A 21524-nucleotide genomic window follows, 5' to 3' on the forward strand; every position below is an offset into this window, starting at 1 on the left:
AGATGCAGAGGACATTGAAGGTATTCATAGCAGTCTTTTTATAGTGTTCTTTTATAGACAGACACGTTGTACTTGCAAATTTTGTCCTAATATAAAATCAATGGTTTAAGCAAGGTGTTCTGGGAGCAGAGGGTCTACTGAAATACTCCTCTGTGTATGTGTGTACTCCCTCCCCTAGTCTGCCATTCAACACTGTAAATACCCTTCCACGATGTAGACTTCCTCCTCTATACCTGCCATCATCTCCCTTTTTCAGTCAGTTCTCAAGTTTGCTTTCCTTCCAATTTCTCAAAAAAAACCCTTCCTGGTTCCCTGAGCATGTGCTGTGGCTGATTCCAGGCTAGGGATCTGAAAGCTAAGCTGTCCAGGAGCTGCAGGTAAGACAGAAAGTGATTCTTGGGTTCATGTCATAGTTGGACTTAGCAGGAATTGGTACTTGCCTGGCTTTTCTCCACCTGTCTGGCAGTTGTTTTGAAACATGTAGCAAATACGTTCCTCTGAGGCTTCCCTCTCTTGTTTCATGGAAACTGACTGGCAGGTTCAGAGTTAGGGGAAGGAAGTGGGGAAGAGAGACAAGGTGGGAGGAAATGACAGTGTCAGCATGTTGTCAGGCATTCTCTTTTCTTTAGAAACAAGGCTAAAAGTGAAGCAACTAGCTGGTCTGCTATATATTGGAGAGAGGATAAATTACCCTAATGATTTTTTTACTTTCTCTGTTCCAACATGTATTGATTTTCATATTTGTTAATCAGATGAGAAACAATTCCCCGTTCAGGTTTTAGAAGTTACAATAATTTAAAAAAATATTTCCAATTACCTACTTAATCGCAAGCATATCTGTTCACCTCTCTCTGGTTTATATTTTCAATAGCTGATTGTAGAAACTCTAAGTATGGAATGCAAATAGTTCCAAGTTTTTTGGCATCCTTGTTTTAGGGCAAAGAACATCACCGTTTGTTCTTTTGACAATATTATAGATTAAACTTATCTCTAGGAAAAATATCTCTCTTCTTCTCCTCTCTCATGTATTTTCAATGGGTAAGCAACAAGAGGTCCTCTTTTGCCCTTTATTTTGCAGTGGTAGTGTTTTTGTAAGATGCATAGAGGTTTGTTAAAAGTTGTTCAGTTAAAACATGAGTTTTGGTTTTGTCTGTATTGCACAGTAATGTGAAATATAGCCCCATAGTGGACCAGTGTGTTATAATATTACAAACACAGAAAGGAAAGTGCCTTTTCATAGCTCGTTTCATGTTAGTTATTTTTCTTGTGTATCTTATTCATTTATGTCATGCTGGTTTTTAACCATGTGTTATCTTGAAGATCAGGTGTTAAGTATATATGAAAATTTCTTTCAAACTTTTCTGTTTGTATTTGGATTTAAGCAATTTAGATTGCTTCAGCAAAGCATCATGAATCCTGCGGCATAAATATTTCTAACTCTAAAAGGGTTGAATGCCACCCTTCACAAGTTTATTTCATAAATCTGGAAAACAGGAACAGTATCTTGCACAATTAAATGTTAAATGATAGATTAAATTTCCCATTTTATTTACTTTGTTACTGACTCATAGTGATAGCTATGATCTTAAGATCTATTTTGGGGTCAAAATTAAATAGTGGTGTTCTCATATTTTCAGTAGCTGCTTTGCACTGTAATCTGTAAAAAGTCATTATGTAAGACAATTTATAAGGAGGGAAATCTTGGAGGAGAGAAGAGAGGTAAAGGCCAATTGGAAAGAACACTAAAAGTCATCTTTCGATGCTAGCTAGAGAACAGGCAGAGTAAAAGGGGCGGGGGGGGGAGGGGGGCGGGGGCAGAGGGAGGGGGTTGCATCTTTTGTATGCACAGGGATTTCTGTGTATTTATGTTAGGCACGAAGCCATATTCATCTGACCCCACTGCAGGTATCCATTAATAAAAATGCACGCTAGTAATAAATGACTTGCAAAATACTGGGAATTTAATTTACTCTGTGAATTTTTTATATACATTTTTTAAATGGTAGTTTCTTCAGAAGCTTCAGACTAGGGTTCTACTAATGTTTTTACTAAAAATTTTTCCCTGTGCTAAATGTGAAAAAGTCTTGACAATGAGGGATTATGCCCCTTTCACAATGTTGACAGAAGCCAATAAAACAGAAAATAGGTTCATTAATTACTGCTCCAAGAAGTGAAGAAATTTTACTTGCAACAGCTAATGGGAGAAGTATTTTTTTATTATTATTATTTTGGTTTTGAATTATTTTTCCAGTGGCCTGAAAAATAATTATTGATTAGAGTTACTGACACCATGAGAACTGGAATTTTGCAGACGGAGGAACATTGTTGCCCTTCATCTTCCCTGCCTTTTTCCTTGTTCTGTGCCCACTGTAGAGAAATTTCAAGATTAATTAAACCCTATGGAAAAGGAATCTTATGGGCTCTGAGGATCCTAAAATCTTATCTAAAGACTGAGACTTCAGACTCAGACAGTTGCTACGGAAAACTTTACCATGATGGGCAAGACTGAATAGTAGTTTGGGTTGCTTTTGATTTAAGCAGTATGGCACCTAATTTTAAAGAGTCTGGGCGCTGAAACAGGATCCAAAACATTAAGACACCTGCATTCTCTGAAGAGAGAATATGAATTGCATGTTTACATGTACATGCTAGTACAAAACTCTGGGTACTGGCAGGTCTGCTTTTATCCAGCTTTCGGGCAGGTACAGTTGACCAGAAAAGCTTCAGTCCTGTGTTGTGCAGTATTCTGCAGGAAAGGTGTCACAGCTCTCCTGAATCCACAAAATACTTAGTTTATCTTTTAAGCAGAATTGTGGTGTCCATGTTACATGATGGGAGTGAGCACGCATATCAAGTTGTATGGTAGGAAGCTGCATGTGTGTTGCAGTTTGTGACCCGAATGAACATTGATGAAGTGAGAGAAGAAAACTGGTAAGCATTTGTTTATGGAGACGATGTAGGAGCCGTCCCATCTGTCCGAGAGATTGACCATGCCATGCGGTACTTGGGGTGGAGAGGCTTCTTATGAGTAGTAGAAACTCTGAGCACACTGGTGTGTCTAAACTCTTGTCATTCTAGGAGATATTGTTACCACCCAAGAGGCTTATGTGCAAATTACTGACATCTGTGCCTACTTCTGCTCTCTTGAGTTCTTTTCCTTTTGTTTTCTGAAAGGATGTTGCAAATCAGTGTGCCATCTGTGCAGATACTTTTCTTGGAATTCATCAGGCTCCAATGCTTCTGGCTACCCCTTTTAGTTTGCACTCCCAGAACTGTATGCTCAACGAGGGAGGGACTTGATGGTTCAAATTATCCAGTCACATTACAATTCTAGTAAGAGGGATAAGGACCCATTTACAAAAGCTATGCATAACTATTGGAGAAAAGGAAGATGTTGATCTCCAAATTATGGAGGTTATTTGTATAGGAGCTAAGCATTTACTTACTCTAAGCATCTTGGTATTGATAATTTATGACACTCTCTACAGTACCTTCTGTGGTGCTATCTACAAATGTTCCTTGACCTCCAGCACATCTATCCACTATTTCTAATGCTGGTTGGAACTTTCATCTGCACAAACAGCTTGGTATTGGGATATCTACAAGCATCAGTAAAGGCTAAATCTACTCTGTGATCTTGAAAAACAAGAAAAAGGGAAAAATGCCTGTTTTCATTATAGAAAACTATCCTTAGATAATCATTGATTAGTGTTGTTATTATTTTCTTTAATACCCCTAAAACTGTCTGAAATGCATCATAGTCATCAATAGATCTTCGTAACAACTCCGTGAAATAAGTGCAGTCAACCCACTAATGTGTGTTGGGAAATGCCTTGTGCTAAAATACCCAAAAAACAAATTTACAAAAAAATCTAGGAAATTGCACCCACCAGAGATTGAGGTGGGAAGAGAAGGTTATTATTTCACACTGTGTAACTTAAGGTTAGAATTGACCGCTGGAGACCTCTATGACTGAGGAGCCCAGATTTCCAATGCAGACGTATGAGTTGTAAGCTTGTATCTAATGTAATCACTTTCAAGAAATGAAAGCTTGCAAAGAGAGTCACCTAAAGCAGAAAATGCCAGAAGTGACATTGGCTGTGGCTCATTAATACTGGGCCCTTTTATATTTTTATGATGATATCTGTTTTCTCCCTGTGTTGCTCAATTTTGTAGGAAGAATAGAATATTGTGTCCCTCTTTAGCAGTGAAGTTTTGTGTATAAGGAGGCTATTGCGTAGAAACTATAGAATTATGGAGCAGAAAAGGAGGTGCAGAGTGATTAAGGTGAAAAGCCTCCATCGCTGTTTTTAGATGCCACACTTGAGATGCTGGGACTTGTTTCTTTCTGGATACTTGATACTTTAAAGTGTTCATTGCGCCTTCCACACAAAAAATGACAATGAGTTGCTGTTTCGAAGTTGTTTCTGGGACTATGTGGAGTCCAATTCTCAGATGTAGCAGAGATTCAAGGTAGGCACCCCATAATGGGGAGCCCAGACTTAGTGACTGCTTCTGAGGAGTTTGTGACCTGTCCAATATTACTTAGAAATTCTGAGAGAGGAAAGGGTGGAATCCATTTTTCAAGAGTAGAAGTGAAACGTCCAGATCATGGGTTGTTTCTCAACATTTCACAAGCCAGCCTCTCTTGTTCAGTGTCCCATCCATATCTTCTATAGCAGATGAAGCAGCAGTTTGACTGAAATACTCAGTCCAGATCCAGGTCTGGAGACAGATTTGTTTCTCACATGGTTTAAAGCTGGGGCCTTAAAGATTTCAAGCCTGTGATTTCGTTGCTTGTGATTTTCTGTGCACTACAAATAGGGAAATTAAAATTGCTGGAGGAAGGTAGCCAATTGCTGGAGGTAGGTAGCTAGTTGCTGCATGGCACACAGTGTGTGCCATGAGAGGCAGAGAGAGGTATGAGAGAGAGAGATGACCCACCTTTAAGAAACAGGAATGGTTTATTTGTGACCTTCTATAGTGGTTTTCAGCAAATTTCCTTTATGCATTAAGAAGTAAAATGCCCTGGGAGAAAGGAATTCACACAGATGCATCTTAAATCTGTATTACGATAATTCTCTCTCTAGGAGCTCACAAATTTGAGAGGATGTGTTATTTTTTGTTAAGATTTTTCTCACAAATGTGATTCAAGATGCGCTCTAGCTGTAAATAAGTAGCATTAAGTCATGCTCGTTATAAAAATACGTGGTTTTCACTGTAGGTGAGTCCTCAGGATCTACTTTTCATATGTCATCATCAGCTGAAAAAGACGACATCAAGGATACCATTGAAACCTATGGGGTGCAGGTATGTAAAACCAAATATTTTGAATTAGGGTCTGAATTGGTAAATTGTATTATACATTAAGGTAAAGAAGATTTACCAGGCAGTGAATAATGTTGAAGGTAGAGTCCTGTAGATGAAGGTTGTATTATAGTCTGCAGTAAAGTTGGATGCAATCTTCTTATGGTGGGGTAAAATCGTCATTATGTTGGATACTTGCTGTTATGCTGATTTGTTTCCAGCTGGTTTGCTTAAATTTTGACCAGTTTTTTTCCTTTTGTACAGTGCTGAGAAACAGCGCGGTCAAATGCATTTTTTCCCTTATGCAAAATGCACATTCAAATGAAGAGGGAGATTTGTCTATAATATGCTTGAACTGTTTGATTAAACATGCCTGATCTTCCTCTTTGTAAGAGAACGATCAAACAAAAAGCTTGACATTTGGTGACCTTTCTGATGTTTCTCTGCCTCTGCAAAGTAAGCACTTGTTTGGCCATGTTAATAAGTGTTTGAAAAGGGGTTGTTTTTTTTTTTTTTTTCAGAGGGCATTCTAGAGGAGAATAAGGCAGGCATCTTGTTTGTGTTGGGCACAGAGGACAGTGCTGGATAGAGGGGTCTGGAGTCTTCTGTAACACCTCAAGGGACAGTGGAGCTATTTCCACCCCACACTCAGGCACCGTGAAAGAGGGGCATGCTTAATTTTAACAGGCAGAGCACAGAACTTAAGCCTATTGGAAGGTGGTAGTAATTGGGCAATGAACTTGGGAATGGAGAGGCTGAGACAGATGGTAGCTGGCTGAGGTGCTCCTTCCTTGTTCTGAACAGAGGAATTTTTGCAGAGGGAGAAAAGGGACTGGCTAATGAGAAAAGAGAGCAAGGGGTTGGATGGTCGTAGCCCATTGGGACACCAAGGCTGCAGACCCTGTTTAGAAGGCACCACGAGCTAAGGTTGCATGTGGGGAGGGAGCATGTTGGGAGGAATATGACATAACAGGAGCAGTCAGAACCGTTGAGGAACAGAGCATGGGGCCAGGAACGTGAGGAGACTGTGTGTGGTTGAGGCATGGTACGATTTTCGTACAAGCTTTGGTTCCTGATTTTTGAGATGAGGTAAGGAATGGACAGGTTTCCCTAATAAATGCTTTTCTTTGGAGCTTGGAATGGAATTTAATATTTCTGTATCTTGGGTGAAGAAATAGTCCTAACTTAGCCAATTATTTGTGTGGTGGACAGTAAAAAGCTGCTTGTGTTTATTCACATTGTATTAGCTTAGCTGGTAGGGGACTGTGAAGTGCCAAACAGTAAAGAATAATAGAGAGAGGAGGGTGAGAAAATTTAGGCAGTTATAATCAAAAATAAAGCAATAAAATGTGGAAAAAAAAAAAAAATGTTTTGTGACAAATGTCACCGGTTACAGAAAGCAGGCAGGCTGAAAGGTAAAAGCAACCCTAATGTCCAGACAAATCTAAGCCAAGAAAAACCTGTTGTCTCTAAAGTAAGTTATTTTATTTTTAAGAAAAGGATGATCCAGTGAACTTTTAATTTAGTATCCCTTGATTTTTATTATAAAACTTGCTTTCAAAATGTCTTATTTCTATTATTTGTGTTATATGATAGGATGAGTTTGCAACAGAAATTACCTAGATTAACTGTAACTTCCTTTTTCTTGGTAATCTTTCTGTCTGTACCTGTTTACTTAAGGATAAATGTATTTTAGAAACTATCAACTTGATAGAACAAGCAGCACGTGAAAATCAGACTGACAAAGCAGAAATTTCACATCAGGAAGCCCTAGCAGAAAACGAGGAATCGCGCAGTGCTGCCAAGCAGTTAAGTCCAAAACCTTGGGAAGAAAGATATGAAAGAATGTGGGTTGAAAATGAGAAAAGGGAATTGAAAACAAATTTTAAAAACATTACAGCAGAGCTGAAGCAGCTGTTTGGTGAAATTAATGAAACTGGGAAAACTACTTCCCTTGTGGAAGAAATGTTGGAAGATGGCTTCAGTGAAGAATTGAAGAGTTCCCATATTGTTTCATCTCGTGCAACAGAATCAAGTAATAAGTTAGAAAGTAAAGGTGAATTTGGAGATACTAAACTTATGCTAGGTGGAAAAGTACCCAAAATGGAAATTGTATTTCCGAATCTCGGTGTCCTTCCTGATCAAAATAACTTAAATGCAAACGCGGAAGATACCTGGAGTACAGATGAAGAAGATAGCACAAATGATACAGATACTACAAAGGTGCCTCTAGCAAAAGGAGAGGGAAAGAAAATGCCTGCTGTGGAAATGGGAGAGAATGAAAATGCGAGTAGTAGAAATGTAGAGGGAAGTCCTGAATACTCCCTGAGACATAGCTTAAAAACAAGTATTTTGGATGACGTTTCTAATATTCTTCCTAAAATAAGACCTGTTTCTACCAATGATGAAAATGCACTTTTTGTAACAGAAAGGAAACTTGGAAAAGACTCTGGATTTTATGGTGATGTTCCCAGGGACTGCCTTATTGACGATAATAAAATAGGAGAAACAGAAATCAAAAGTCTTTTTGCAAATGCTCAGCTATCGTGTGGCATGCTGAAAAGGAACCTTGATGAAGAGCTAAAACAAGATATGGAAAGATTTAAGAGTAAGGTAGGAATGCTGCAAATAGTATTCCTGGCTTTGGAGAAAGAGAAGGTACAGCTGCAAAAAGAGGTAGAAGTTCACCTGCTACTCCTTATTCTTTAGTCTTTCTCCATATCAATGGTCCTGTTCATTTTAGCTATTCATCATTAAGGGATGATGTTTTGTGCAAATTGCTTTTTATTTCAATGGAAATACATTACTTATGAGTAAAGAGCAGTGGAGAGTTGTCCTTTTCCCCATTTTTGGAAAACAGAATGCATTATTGTTCCAGTTTAACAATAGGTGGCACTCAGTTCCAGTGTAAGTAGTTATCACTACATTGCCATAAAAAGAAATGCACGCAACTATATCAGTTCTGATTCTGAATCAAAGAATGAAAATAGCTTCTGAACAGGGTCTTGACTGATCTATTCATTTGCTGTGATTTCCGCATGGTGTGTCCTCATTGCCCTTTGCTAAAATTCCTGTTTGCTGTGAAACAATTTTTGCTTGTGTGTTTGGAATCTTTTTTTTTTTTTTTTTTTTTTTTTTTTTTAAATATCCCCCCTTCTACCCCAGGAAGTATTATACCAGCACACTTCCACTTGATTTATTTTCTGTGGTTTTACTACTAACATTGTGCCGTCCTTCTAACTCTTTGTCCATCAGTAATGCTTTCACTTTTTTGTTTTTCATGTTTTAAGATACACTATTATTTTCTTTCCAAGGGCTATGTTTTTTTCATCTCTGTAATCATGAGTGAATTCAAAGTACTTTCAACGACTTAATACACTTTGTACTATAATTTTGTAAAAATGCTTCTCTATATGAATTAAAAACATTTTTTCACTTTACATTATTTCAGAGGTAAACCTTGAATTCAATTTTGGATACGGTGTTTCTCTCTTCTAGAAATACTGAGAAATATATGAAGCTTAACTTTCTTTTTGTAGGTCGAGAAGGAAAAAAGCAAAGAAAGATGTCTCAAAATACAGGCGGTGGCAAAACAGGAAGATCTTGATAAATTTAATACACCACCAGGCAACATAACTGATCAGCAAATGAAACAAAGGCTTACTCTAAAGAAGGATGACTGTTTGAAAATGGAAAATGAAAACACTATAGAAGAAAAAGACAAAAAGAATTTTTCATCTGAGGAGAGATCAAAATTGATTAAAATGCCAATGAAAGGGTAAACTAAGGAAATAATCTCTAATTCTTATTTGTAGTACTACTTAAGTATCTTTTAGGTTTTCTACTATTATAGTACTTGAAGTAGTTTCCTCAGTGTTGAAAGCCATACTGAGCACTGCTTTTCAAACATATAAGAAACAAAACATTTTTGGAAAAAACTAAGCTCATAATGGAGGTTCAAATTTATACCCTGCTTTAAAATAAAAAAAAAAAAAAAAAAAAAGAGAGAGAAACCAAATTCCTGTAGATTTCCTTGTCAATCCTAAGGCAAAACTTGTCTTCGAAACCAGAGTTCAAGACTGCAAAAACCAGTTATTTTTGTAGGAAATGGCCATCCAGAAAAGAAAAGTAGGAACTTGCAGTTTACTTTGCTTTCTCCATTCTCTAGGTGATTTTAGTGATCTCCATGCAGTTGGTGTTTTCCTTTTCATTAAATTCAGATGCTCTTTGTTAGGAAAAGATAAAAGACGATAGTACCAAACCGATCTCAAGAGTTTGAAGAAGGCACAGATATTTTTATGTAACCCGAAGCAGGAGTTTTTTTCCTATCTGTCCTTCAAAGGAATCTCTGCTCTATATACTTCCTCTAATGGGGATATTAGATATGTTCCAGCTTACCTGAATCTAGCTCAGGTTCTGCATTTCCTCTTTGTTCCTAGAGGAAGTTTTTTTTAAATACTTCGGTATCTTCCGCGATCGTTGGAGTCAAGTCTGTGTTTTATCATAGATATTTTTCATGTCAGTTATTTCTGGACATCCTCTTAAGTATGTCAGTTTCACAGAGATATTTTCTATAAAGCTACTCAGTTGGCAAATTTTTTTTTTTCCTTTCTGTTTAATGTAGTAAATTTGCCCTGAATGCCAAAGTTGCAAAGAAAAATAAAAGACAGACTTCCAAGCAGAAGGCTAATCAGCAGATGAGCTCTGCCAGTGGGGATCATTTTCAAGAACTGGATGATAGCACTTTCAGTGAAACATCTCAAGATGAAGGAAGGTACTGAATATAAGCAATGTTATAAATAAAACTTGCTTAATGATAAAAATTGACCTGAAGGCTAAAGGTAAGTTTGTACACCTGATGTGAACAATGATTCTTGTTGTTTTATGTGACAACACTACCTGATGACCTTTGTATTCAAAAACACTTCCTTTTTGCTTAGTGTGCTTTGAACATACTAGTGAAGTTAATGTGAAGGTCAGATGTGCACAAATTCTGAATAACTACCCGAGTGTGTGCACGTGCATAAATATATATGAGGGAACTAGCAGATGAGGTCGCTAAGCCACTAGCCATCATATTTGAGAAGTCGTGGCGGTCTGGTGAGGTTCCTGCTGACTGGAAAAGGGGAAACATAACCCCTATTTTCAAAAAGAGAAACAAGGAAGACCCAGGGAACTACAGGCCAGTCAGTCTCACCTCTATGCCTGGCAAGATCATGGAGCAGATCCTCCTGGAAACTCTGCTGAGGCACGTAGAAAACAAGGAGGTGATTGGTGACAGCCAGCATGGCTTCACCAAGGGCAAGTCATGCCTGACAAATTTGGTGGCCTTCTACGAAGGGGTTACAGCGGCAGTGGACAAGGGAAGACCAACTGATGTCATCTACTTGGATTTGTGCAAAGTGTTTGACACTGTCCCACACGATATCCTGGTCTCTAAATTGAAGAGACATGGATTTGATAAATGGACCACTCGGTGGATAAAGAACTGGTTGGATGGTCACACTCAAAGAGTTGCGGTTAACGGCTCGATGTCCAAGTGGAGAGCAGTGATGAGTGGCATTCCTCAGGGGTCGGTACTGGGACCTGTACTGTTCAACATCTTTGTTGGCGACATGGACAGTGGGGTCGAGTGCACCCTCAGCAAGTTTGCCGATGATACCAAGCTGTTTGGCGGGGTAGACACGTTCGAGGGGAGGGATGCCATCCACAGGGACCTGGACAGGCTGGAGAGGTGGGCCTGCGTCAAGCTCATGTAGGACCTTGAACTTGGCCTTGTTAAACTGCATCTGGGTCGGGGGAATCCCAAGCACAAATACAGGCTTGGCAGGGAATGGCTGGAGAGCAGCCCTGAGGAGAAGGACTTGGGGGTGCTGATTGATGAGAAGCTCAACATGAGCCAGCAATGTGCAATTGGAGCCCAGAAGGCCAACTGTATGCTGGGCTGCATCAAAAGAAGTGTGGTCAGCAGATCAAAGGTCTACTCCACTCTCGTGAGACCCTACCTGGGGGACTCCAGAGCTGGATGCAGTACTCAACATAAGAAGGACGTGGACCTGCTGGAGCGTGTCCAGAGGAGGGCCACGAGGATGATCCAAGGGCTGGAACACCCCCCCCATGAGGAGAGGCTGAAAGAGTTGGAGCTGTTCAGCCTGGAGAAGAGAAGGCTCCGAGGAGACCTTATTGCGGCCTTCCAGTACCTAAAGGGGGCCTACAGGAGAGCTGGGGAAGGACTTTTTACTAGTGCATGTAGCGATAGGACGAGGGGGAATGGCTTTAAACTGGAAGAGGGCAGGTTCAGATTGAACAGTAGGAAGAAGTTCATCACTTTGAGCGTGGTAAGGCACTGGAACAGGTTGCCCAGAGATGTTATTGAGGCCCCATCCCTGGAGGTGTTCAAGGCCAGGCTGGACGTGGCCTTGGGCAACCTGGTCTAGTGGGAGGTGTCCCTGCCTATGGCAGGGGGGTTGGAACTCGATGATTTTCAAGGTCCTTTCGAACCTAAACCATTCAATGATTCTGTATTTTTAAAAAGGCAGAGACATAAAAAGAGCAAAATTGCTCTTTCACTTCAGGCATTTCAGGTTTTTCTGCCTTTTTTTTTTTTTTTTTTCCAGCTGTGTCCCCTCCTGACTTCTTGCCCACCCTGAACTTACTTGTGTGGGAGGCAAAACGAGAAGCAGAAGGTGTTGACACTATACAATCACTGTTCAGCAATAACTATAACATTGGTGTGTTATCAATACTGGTTTGGTCAGAAATGTAACATGCAGCACAGTGTGGGCTGCTATGAAGAAAATTAATTCCATCCCAGCCAGACCCAGTACACTAGAGAATCCAAAATTACAGTTCTTTGACCTGTAAGAGAAGGATTCTCAACACTGAAGAGAGCTAAACCTCTACTATTAAACAGGGAATGCACATAACTGTGTATCTGTGTATCTACATATCTGTAGCTGTAGGATTCCTATCACTGTGAGTGAAGTGCAGAGAACAGTTATTTCAACTATTTGCTGAATAGCTTGTGGAAAAAATAGCCTTCCAATAGACATAATAATACACAATTTTTTTCAGTTTTCAACTACATCTAACAAAATTCTTATATTAAATTTTAGTTTAATTCACTTCCGAAATTAAGTTTTTAGAGCGACTTTAGATATTGTTTATAATGCAATATAAGCATTCTGGTACTGAAGTATATTTCTGTTTTCCAGACCTGCAGCAAAAACAGGGATTGAAAAAAACAAGGTACTGTAAAATTAGTTTCTTGATAAAGAATTTGTATCAGCTTTTAATCACTTAGATGGAAAGAGCATTTACGTAGTAATCAAGAAGATGCACAAATTGCTGCTAGTATGCAGCTTCATCATATTTAAGCCAAATCTATGGACTGTGAATGAGAGAATGAATCATTTATGCATTTGCAATGACCTGTAGTACTATATAATTGTATCAGAAAATACTGTGTTGTTGTAGGTCAGCATACAAATGGATGTAACTGATGACCTTGATTTAACTCACTCGTCTGACACAACTTCAGAGGATGTTGAATTACCAACTTCAACCTATAAGGAGGCAATGTTGCTGTTAGAACAGCTTAGTGTGGATCATACGGGTATGTTTTCAAGTCACTTTGTCTTCAGCTGTTACAAGTTCCTCTTTTAAAACATGATTTCTTTGTATGCACTCCTAGGTATTTTAGTTTTATATTTCAGTCTAATATTTCTTTATGATTAGAGATCCCCCTCAAAAGGTGTGAAATTATCTCACCTAACCTCAGATGTCTGCTTGTATTGTCAGCAAACATGCCTTACTTCACCATTGGTTCTCTGGCTGCTCAGAGCTGGAGAAGAAGGTTATTGCAAAGTACAGTTTAGCTCTCTCTAATGCTGTCATCAAAAGTTAGCAAGAGCTTCTTTTTCTTCTTTGTAACGTCTCAATAGCTCATGACAGACAGTGCAGCAAAATAACAGCTTTGCTTAGATATGTATGTATATAGAATCAGCTGTGGTAAGATGCTTGCATTTATACACATAGCACTCTATAAATATAAGCATCACTTAAGACGCCTATTAACCTATGCTAAAATTTTGTTAGGCAAGGGTTAAACTTGGCTAAAGACCAAACTCCCACCCAGCTGTGCTCTCACTGCGCTCCTCAACAGGATGAAATAGGGTGAAAAAGCTCAAGGATCAGTACAAAGGCAGGGCTATCACTAACCAGTTACTGTCACAGGCAAAACAGACTTCATGTGGGGGAAACTTAACTTAATTTGTTGCCAATTAAAATAGATTTGGATAGTGAGAAACAAAGACAAAAAAAAAAAAAAAGAACACCTTCCCACCACCCCCTTCTCAAGGTCAACTTCACTCTACTCCTGACTCCCCTACCCCTGCCCAAGCAGCGCAGGAGGGCAGGGGTTTGCAGTCAGGACATTGCAGTTTCCCTCTGCTGCTCCTTCTTCCTCACACTTTTCCCCTGATCCAGTGTGAGTCCTTCTGTGGCCTGCAGTCCTTCAGGGAAAATCTGCTCCAGCCTGGGCTCTCCATGGGCTGCAGGTCCTTCTGGAAATATCCACCTGCTCTGGCATGGGGTCTTCCACAGTGCTGCATTGTGGTATCTGCTCCATCATGGTGTCTCCATGGGCTGCAGGGGAATCTCTGCTCTGGCACCTGGAGCACCTCCTCCCCCTACTTCTTCACTGCCTGGGTGTTCACAGGGCTGTTTTTCACATTCTTTTCCCCTTCCTCCTCTGCCTGTGTGGTGTTTTTGCCCTTTCCTAAATATGTTTTCCCTGAGGTGCCACCAGCATGGCTGAAAGGCTCAGCTGTGCCCTGTGGTGGGTCCATTGGAACTGGCTGTGTCTGCACAGGGCAACACCCAACCTCTTCTCACAGAGACCTCCCCGCTACCTGCAGTCTTCCCGCTACCAAAACCTTGCCACCTACACCCAGTACAGCAAAGCATTAAATAATTTATACATTGGAAAGTATTTGAGCATATGTGCAGCTCTGTGCCATTTCTATCTCCAAACAGGTTCTGCTGTTTTGTTGAAGATTCAAAACATACTTCTTGAATATGAACAGATAATAGAACGTGAAAGAAATCGGTATACAGCTGTCTGGAGAGAAGTAAGGAAATTGGAAAGTGAAAAGGAGTCGTCACAATTAATAGCGGAAGAGACTCAAGATTTGAAATCCATATTGGCTCACCAAGAAGTGGAATGGAAAAGTGATATCCAAAGCCTTAAGTATGTAACCTTGCATTCTGATAATGTGTTATCTTGTCACTATTCGTGTTCAGAAGATGCTGATGGTACAGGCAGTAGGATGAGAAGTTTCTCTTGTTCGGGGTTTGAGTTTTTTGAATCCTGTGGACAAGTTATGCTATAAGGGACATAATGTCAGGGGGGAGAAAGGCTTGGATATAAAATCTTCTGGATGTTGTTTTAACTCTTTTTTTAATAGCAATACAAGAGAACAAGAGAGTACGTATGGGAAAATGAGAATTATAAGAGAGATTTATGAGATATGTGTTGTGTTTTTTTTTTTTTTTAATTTTGTCTTTGCAGCTTCTGGTGGTGTATAATATTAGGAATTCTGGTAACTCCTCAGAGTGCAACTCAGAACAGAGCTTAGAGCATTTGCTTGCTTGCTTGTTTTTTTTTTTTTATTTGAAGGTCAAATTGGGGATTGCTCCCTTCCCCATACTCCTGAGCTAGACCTGGGTGGTGTGAGGTTTTTCATTGCTGTTGTCATCACTTCAGACAAGAGCAGCTAGCAGGCACTGTATGAAATTCAGCAAGAACACATGCAAAGCCCTGCACTTGGGAAGGAAGATCCCCTTGTGATGATGTACCATGAGATGGCCTGTCTGGGGAGCTTGCTGAGAAGGCCCTGGCGGTCTTGGCAGAGAAAAAGCTCAACATGAGCCAGTATGAGCTGGCAGCTGAGGCAGCCAACAGCATTCTGAGCTATATTAAGAGCAGCAGACCCAGGAGATTGGGGGAATGATTATCCACCTCTACTCAGCACTTGCTGAACTGTGTCTAGAGCACTGGGTCTAATTTTTGGCCTCCCAGTACAAGAGAGATCTTAATTGGTATGTGCAAGTACAGCAGAGAGCTACCAAGCTGGTGAGGGAGCAGGAGCACCAGCCCTGTGAGGGAGAGGATGAGGGAACTGAGCTTCAAGGAGTTGTGCCTTCCAGTATGTGGAAGAGGGTTGTGAGGAAGACAAAGCCAGTCCCAACTTGCCCTGGATTTGACTCCAACTATTTTTCAAAATTCTCAAATATCTATCAATTACAAAGAATTAATATTTTCATTCTAAATAAGTTCTTAAAGCAATGCTAACTTTACACTTTTAAAAGCTATACTTTTTGTGAAATTGCACTAAAAATTATTTGTAAACCTTTTTCCTTGCAATATAAACTGTTCAAATACAAATGTTACTGTCAGTCTTTTGAATAATTTATTAGTCATTGCTGGTACTTGTTTTGCAGAATTTCTAAAGCAGATTTTCAATTGGCAGCTCTTTCCTTATCTTAATACTTGATTATTTTTTTCTTGATGAACATTGCAAGGATATCAGAAAAATATTCAGAATAATTATCAAACAAAAACCTGCTTTCCTGTTTGGGTACTGTGGACATACCATGGACCGTTTTTTACCATGTTGGTGCTTATTGCTGATTTTTTTCAGTGAGTAAAGAAGTTGACATTCCCTAAGACTTTCATTATAAATTAGCTTCAAAATTATATTGCTGTTGTTTCTCCCAGATGCAGATCCATTGAGGTTTAAAACTATTTTTAATTGTATTAAGCATAAACCCTATGCATTTCTAAATCTGTTTTTGAACACTGACCTCATTCTTGAGTAAATAGAAACTGCTTACTCTTCCTATGGTCAGCAGTTGTTTTAGATTTACAGAAGACTTTCTAAAAAATTGTTTGGTCTGTCGCAGATAAGTGGTGCACTGCTTCGTCGGTATTACTTGCAATCATTGAATCCATAATGTGTAGGCAATGCTCAGCATATTATGAAAATATATATTAATAACAGTAAAAGTTTATGATGCTTTGATCTGATAAGACAACAAATTCCTTTTGAATGATGTCTCTGTAATATGATTTTTAAAAAATCAGAAATGTGTATACTATTGTACAGTTACCTATATAAACTTACTTACAAATAAATGATAAATCACTCAACAGATTAGTTCTGTATCTTGTACAACTGATACCATAGATAATGGAAGGAAGCTAGGATTTTTTAAGTTAAAAATTACAGTAAAAATACAAAATCTGAAAAGATTTAACATTTTTATGGTCTCAGTTGTCTGCAAGTTGATAATGTGGAATACCTACTTTTTATATCAGTCCTTTAGTTTCTCATATATTCTGTTAATCTCAGATTTACTTTGAAACAAGAAGAGGAAAAGAGGCTCAGAGTGGAAACGCTATATGAGAAAACAAGAGAAAAACTCAGCAAGAAAGAAGATCAATATTGTAAAGAGATGGAGGAGAAACAGCAACTTGAGTTACACTCAAGGAATTTAGAAATGGAGCTAATAACACTGAGAAAGCTCTTGAAACAGGTATATTAAGTAACGAGTTAAACACTTGTCATCTTATTTCTGCTTCCTTTAATTGGCATTGAGTTCCAGTATGCCTAAAGAAGGAGGTACTTTGTTCATGGAAGAGGCATTGGATAACTATTGCGAAATTTTGAGGACAGTTGAGAACAGTTGGTTCACAAGTGGTCTGGTTTTCTCTTTTTTTTTTTTTTTTTTTTTTTTCTCCCCTTTCTTTGCAAGTTCCTTTTCTCCTTTTTCAAAATTTAGGTTTCATTTGTATTTCAGGCAAAACCTGACTTTGAGTTATTTTTCTAAATTACTACAAAACATTCTGTGTTTCTTATTTTTTCAGAAGAAAATTAGACTATATTATTTATAGATGGATTATGATAACTGTGGGGGAGCAGAAATATTTGCCGGAATACAAAGGAGAATGGGAAGATATTGCTAGCTCTGATTTTTCTTAGGATGCAAGTAATTTAATTGTATTACTGTAGGTTGAAGAAGAGCGTGATGAAACACAGAGACAGCTCTCTCAGGAAAAGAGTGCCAGAGCCCTGCAAGAAGGAATTTTGAACAACCACCTTTGGAGACAAAAGGAACTAGAAGAAGAGACAAGGAGAACTATAGGAAAAAATTCAGAGGTAAGCAGATTTTTTTTTTGTAATTAATTAAATTTCACCATGTTAGTTCTAAAGTCATAATAAATCTTATATAACTTTTTCAGCTTCTTGATAGATTTACAGTTTATCAGTGTAACTTAACTGTGTAAATATCTTTTCTGTTTTCCTTTTTGTCTTTAAAAGTTCTGGAAAGCATCATCAGTCCTGTATGTACCTGAATTGTATGTGGAAGTATGAAACTAATAGGAGACACTATTTACACTGTTTAAGTTATCTGTTATTTTTCATTTCATAGACATTTTATCATCACTTTTTAAGGTTTATAGCAGTGAAACACCTACCTACCTATGTCAAGGTTGACCAGGAAGTTGTTGGACCACTGACTCTTGGTGTTCCTGTTATTTGGTTTTTTAATTACTTATTCCCTTATCAAACTTACTTTCTTCAAGTGTGCTTTTCTTTTCCACATCCACATACTAAAATTTTATGAATGAATATCAGCAATGAGTTAAACTCTCTGTAGGGGTTAGAATAATTAGAAGAGAAAAAGAAATCATAAACACTGTACAAAAAAAACATCTTTAAAAGAGTTTACTGAATTTACTAAGAATGTGCAGTGCTTGGAAGAATCATTTGTTCTCAGCTGTGCTGCCCAATAAATGTAGGGTGAATATGTGGTTTTGGAAAAAAGTTACGTATATAATGAGCAGGAAATATACAAGACTTGCATTCCACGGATGATTGAGTTGTATAGTTAACATTCAGGAAAACAAAGGGTTAAGTGTTAAGAAGACATTTGAGAAGGAAAATACCCTTTTAGCCTTGTTTTTACGAGATTTGTAACACAGCTAAATTAACCTGAAAGGCATGCACACACAAGAAAGCACTGTCATTTTAAAAGCTTTATAATTGAGATACTTTAAATATTTTTATTACTTGTTTGCTGGTTTAAGAACAACAAAAAAAAAGGCACTGTATATCTGGGATGTTCATTTAGGTCTTAAGGGTACGTTACGTTTCCATTGTGTGCATACATTGTACACAGGCATGGGTTCATAGAGTAGCTTATGTATTACCTGAAATTTCACTCTTATCTTTGAAGTCATGCTTCAGTATTAGAAATGTTAAAATGCATTTTAATGCTGAGGTGGTTTTGTAGATTCATTTCCCAACTGGCTATTTATTAATGTTCCTTGTCATTCAGGAATCCGACACAGAGAGAGAAAAGGATCTGTTGTACAAAAATCAGTTACTACAAGATGAGATTGCTATGCTAAGACTAGAACTTGATCAAGTAAGACTTAGGCACCAGGAGGAAGAAGGAAAATATTTAGAGGAAAATGAGACCTTGAAAGAAAAAAATGAAGATCTCAAAAAGGAACTTAAACTGAATGAGGAAGCCTTAACACAAACAGTTTTTCAGTATAATGGACAGCTGAACTTATTAAAGACAGAATCTGCGGTGCTAACTTCCAAACTTGAGCAGACAAAAGAAAGCAAAGACAGACTAGAGACAGAAATCGAATCATTTCGTTCCCGCCTGAACACTACTGTTCAAGAACTCGAACGTCATCAGTCATCAAAAAGTGATGTCGAACGAACATTTCAGAGAGAACGTGATGAATGGCTTCGCTTGCAAGACAAGCTCCATCATGACCTCTCTGATGTGCGAGAAACCAACAAGAGCTTGTCTCAGCAGCTGAGTAAAGCTGAAAGCAAAGCAAATAGTCTAGAAAATGAGCTTCATCAGTTGAAACAAACGCTCAGAGAAAAAACATTGCTTTTAGAAATGACACAGAAAGAATTAAGTCAAGCCCAGTGTCAGGCAAAGGAATGCGATCATGCTCGACAACTTGAGAAAGATCAAGTAAGCAAATTTATGATAAAGCAGGAATCCATGCAGGAGCGGTTGGCCCAGCTCCAGAGCGAAAACCTTTTACTCCGTCAGCAACTGGAAGATATGCAGAACAAGGGGATCATCAAAGAAAAAGTAGTGAATGATGTGCAGGATCGATTTAATGATATTTTTAACAAACTTAGAGCTGATACCGAAAAGCAAGTTTACCTAGTGGAAGAGAGAAACAAGGAATTAAATTCCAAGTGTACTGATTTAAGAGAACAAGTCTTTAAATATGAGACTGACAAAGTAGAAAGAGAGGTAAAGTATATGTTTGGAAAGAACAATTTAAACTTTTTCAGTTCTTGACTTTTTATTTTTTTTTCTAAAATGTACCACATGTAAGTTATGTGCATGGGACCAAATAATGCTGATTTATTCTGGTTTGTTTTGTTTCTCTTGGAATTGTGGAAGATTTTAGCTAAAACAGGATGTTACTGCTCAGATTTGTGCAGAGAACAGAAAAAAGGTATCCAAGTCTAAGCTTTGATCAAGAAAGGTGATTCTTCTCTAGAACTATTTTCATCTCTTTTCCTTAGTCCATTTTATCCCCTATAGAATGGTTTTATTTATTCGATGGTTTTTATAGATGTATTGCACTGATGACACAAATAAGAGTGGTATAAAAGGAAGAACTATCCAATATGCGAGCGTTGAGGCATGAAGATGCAGACAGGTGAAGTGATGGGGTTTATGCTAAGCTCCTATAGATTAAAAAAAAATTTCTTCTCCATAAGTTGCTATCAACACTGAAGAGTATTAGTAGTGTCCAGGTGTTAATTTATGTGTTTTGGGGGTTCTAAGGGGCCTGCCTGTTCCTCAAGAAGGTCATTTCAGACACTGACTTAAGCTTTCTCTTCTCTTTTATGATGTGTAGCCATATTCAAATGTGTTCTTTCTTTGTGGCTCTGTGAAAGACTAATTAACTGGACGGAAGACTCATTAGGACATTGGTTAAACTGTCTTTCTGCAGATTCACACAGTACATGAGTATGAAACATGCACCTATGCAGAGCACTAGCGTAATTTATTTTGTTCAAACATGCATGAACAAAGTGTTGCTCCCATTTCTGCATGTAGATGGTTTTTGTCAAGAAAAAGGGTGGAAGAGAATGAAGGCAGGGTAGGAGTGAGGAATAGGTAGACAGTTGAAAAAGCTATAGGCAATGGGAGAATGCATTATTATATACGTTCCTAGGAGTAGGCAGGGTCTTCTCTATTGATAGAGTATTCTACCAATTCTAGGTAGAGCAATGATTTAAAAGTTGCCTTACACATGTTGTTTAATCTTCCTCTACTTTCTGGAAAATAGGAACTAATCACATCCAGTGTTTAGACACTTTGGTGTGAGGTTTGTCGCCCTTAATGATTTGAACAGTGATTTAAAATTGCATTTCCTTCTTCATAATAAATCTAGAATCTTTGAGTAAGTATCTGCATGTGACAGATAAGGACCTTATTTTTCATTTGTCAGTTACTTTTTTGAGGGGAGGGGACAGGGGGAGAACTCTGGCAGTTCTGTCAGTCATTTTAATCTGTGAATTACTTTGTATTCTTACTACCAAAATAACAGGTTCCTTTTCAAGGTACTAGAGATATATAGAGAGATGAACTATCCAGATTTTTGTAAACCTAATCCGTCAGTGTAAAGGCAGTTGTTATTCTAAAATGAACTCGGTAAGAAGACTGCAAGAGGATGTGATTCAACATATACTTAAAGTGTATCTCAAAAGAGCTTTCAGATATATGTATTCATTTAATTGTATTTGTATAATGGAGGAATAGAACAAAGAACGATCTAATACAAAGTCCTACCTTTGGTCATCAGAGTAATATTTGCAGTCAAACTATGGCTCTTACATCATAACAGATTTCTTTGGGTTTTGTTAGAAAAAAAATACATGACTGCAGTGTGTGCTTGTGTATTTTTCCAAGAAGAATAATACCTGAGCCCTTTTTATGTATTAGGAAACAGAAATCCTCATGAACAGCTGCTGATAGTTTGGAGGTGCTCAGCTGAGAAAGATGAAGAGAGGTCATGGTCCGTGCAGGTGCCTGCTGGTGGCGGGCAAAATTTCATACCTTTGAGTTCAATCCGCATACAGGTCTAATTGTATAAT

General features: G+C 38.4%; 1 protein-coding gene across 1 annotated transcript in view; it reads left to right on the top strand.

The window, feature by feature from the left end:
* The window catches only part of ANKRD26 (ankyrin repeat domain containing 26), a 62495-nt gene that overhangs the window by 21226 nt on the left and 19745 nt on the right, over window positions 1-21524 (top strand). Inside the window, exons 14-23 of the mRNA XM_082498613.1 lie at window positions 5225-5310; window positions 6988-7983; window positions 8847-9085; window positions 9932-10081; window positions 12522-12555; window positions 12784-12922; window positions 14344-14557; window positions 16722-16905; window positions 17382-17528; window positions 18712-19665. Coding sequence (XP_082354739.1) covers window positions 5225-5310; window positions 6988-7983; window positions 8847-9085; window positions 9932-10081; window positions 12522-12555; window positions 12784-12922; window positions 14344-14557; window positions 16722-16905; window positions 17382-17528; window positions 18712-19665 — 3143 coding nt within the window. The remainder of the gene's footprint in view (window positions 1-5224; window positions 5311-6987; window positions 7984-8846; window positions 9086-9931; window positions 10082-12521; window positions 12556-12783; window positions 12923-14343; window positions 14558-16721; window positions 16906-17381; window positions 17529-18711; window positions 19666-21524) is intronic.

This window comes from Vanellus vanellus, assembly GCF_965231255.1.
Source record: "Vanellus vanellus genome assembly, chromosome: 1".
NCBI classification, from domain to species: Eukaryota; Metazoa; Chordata; class Aves; order Charadriiformes; family Charadriidae; genus Vanellus; species Vanellus vanellus.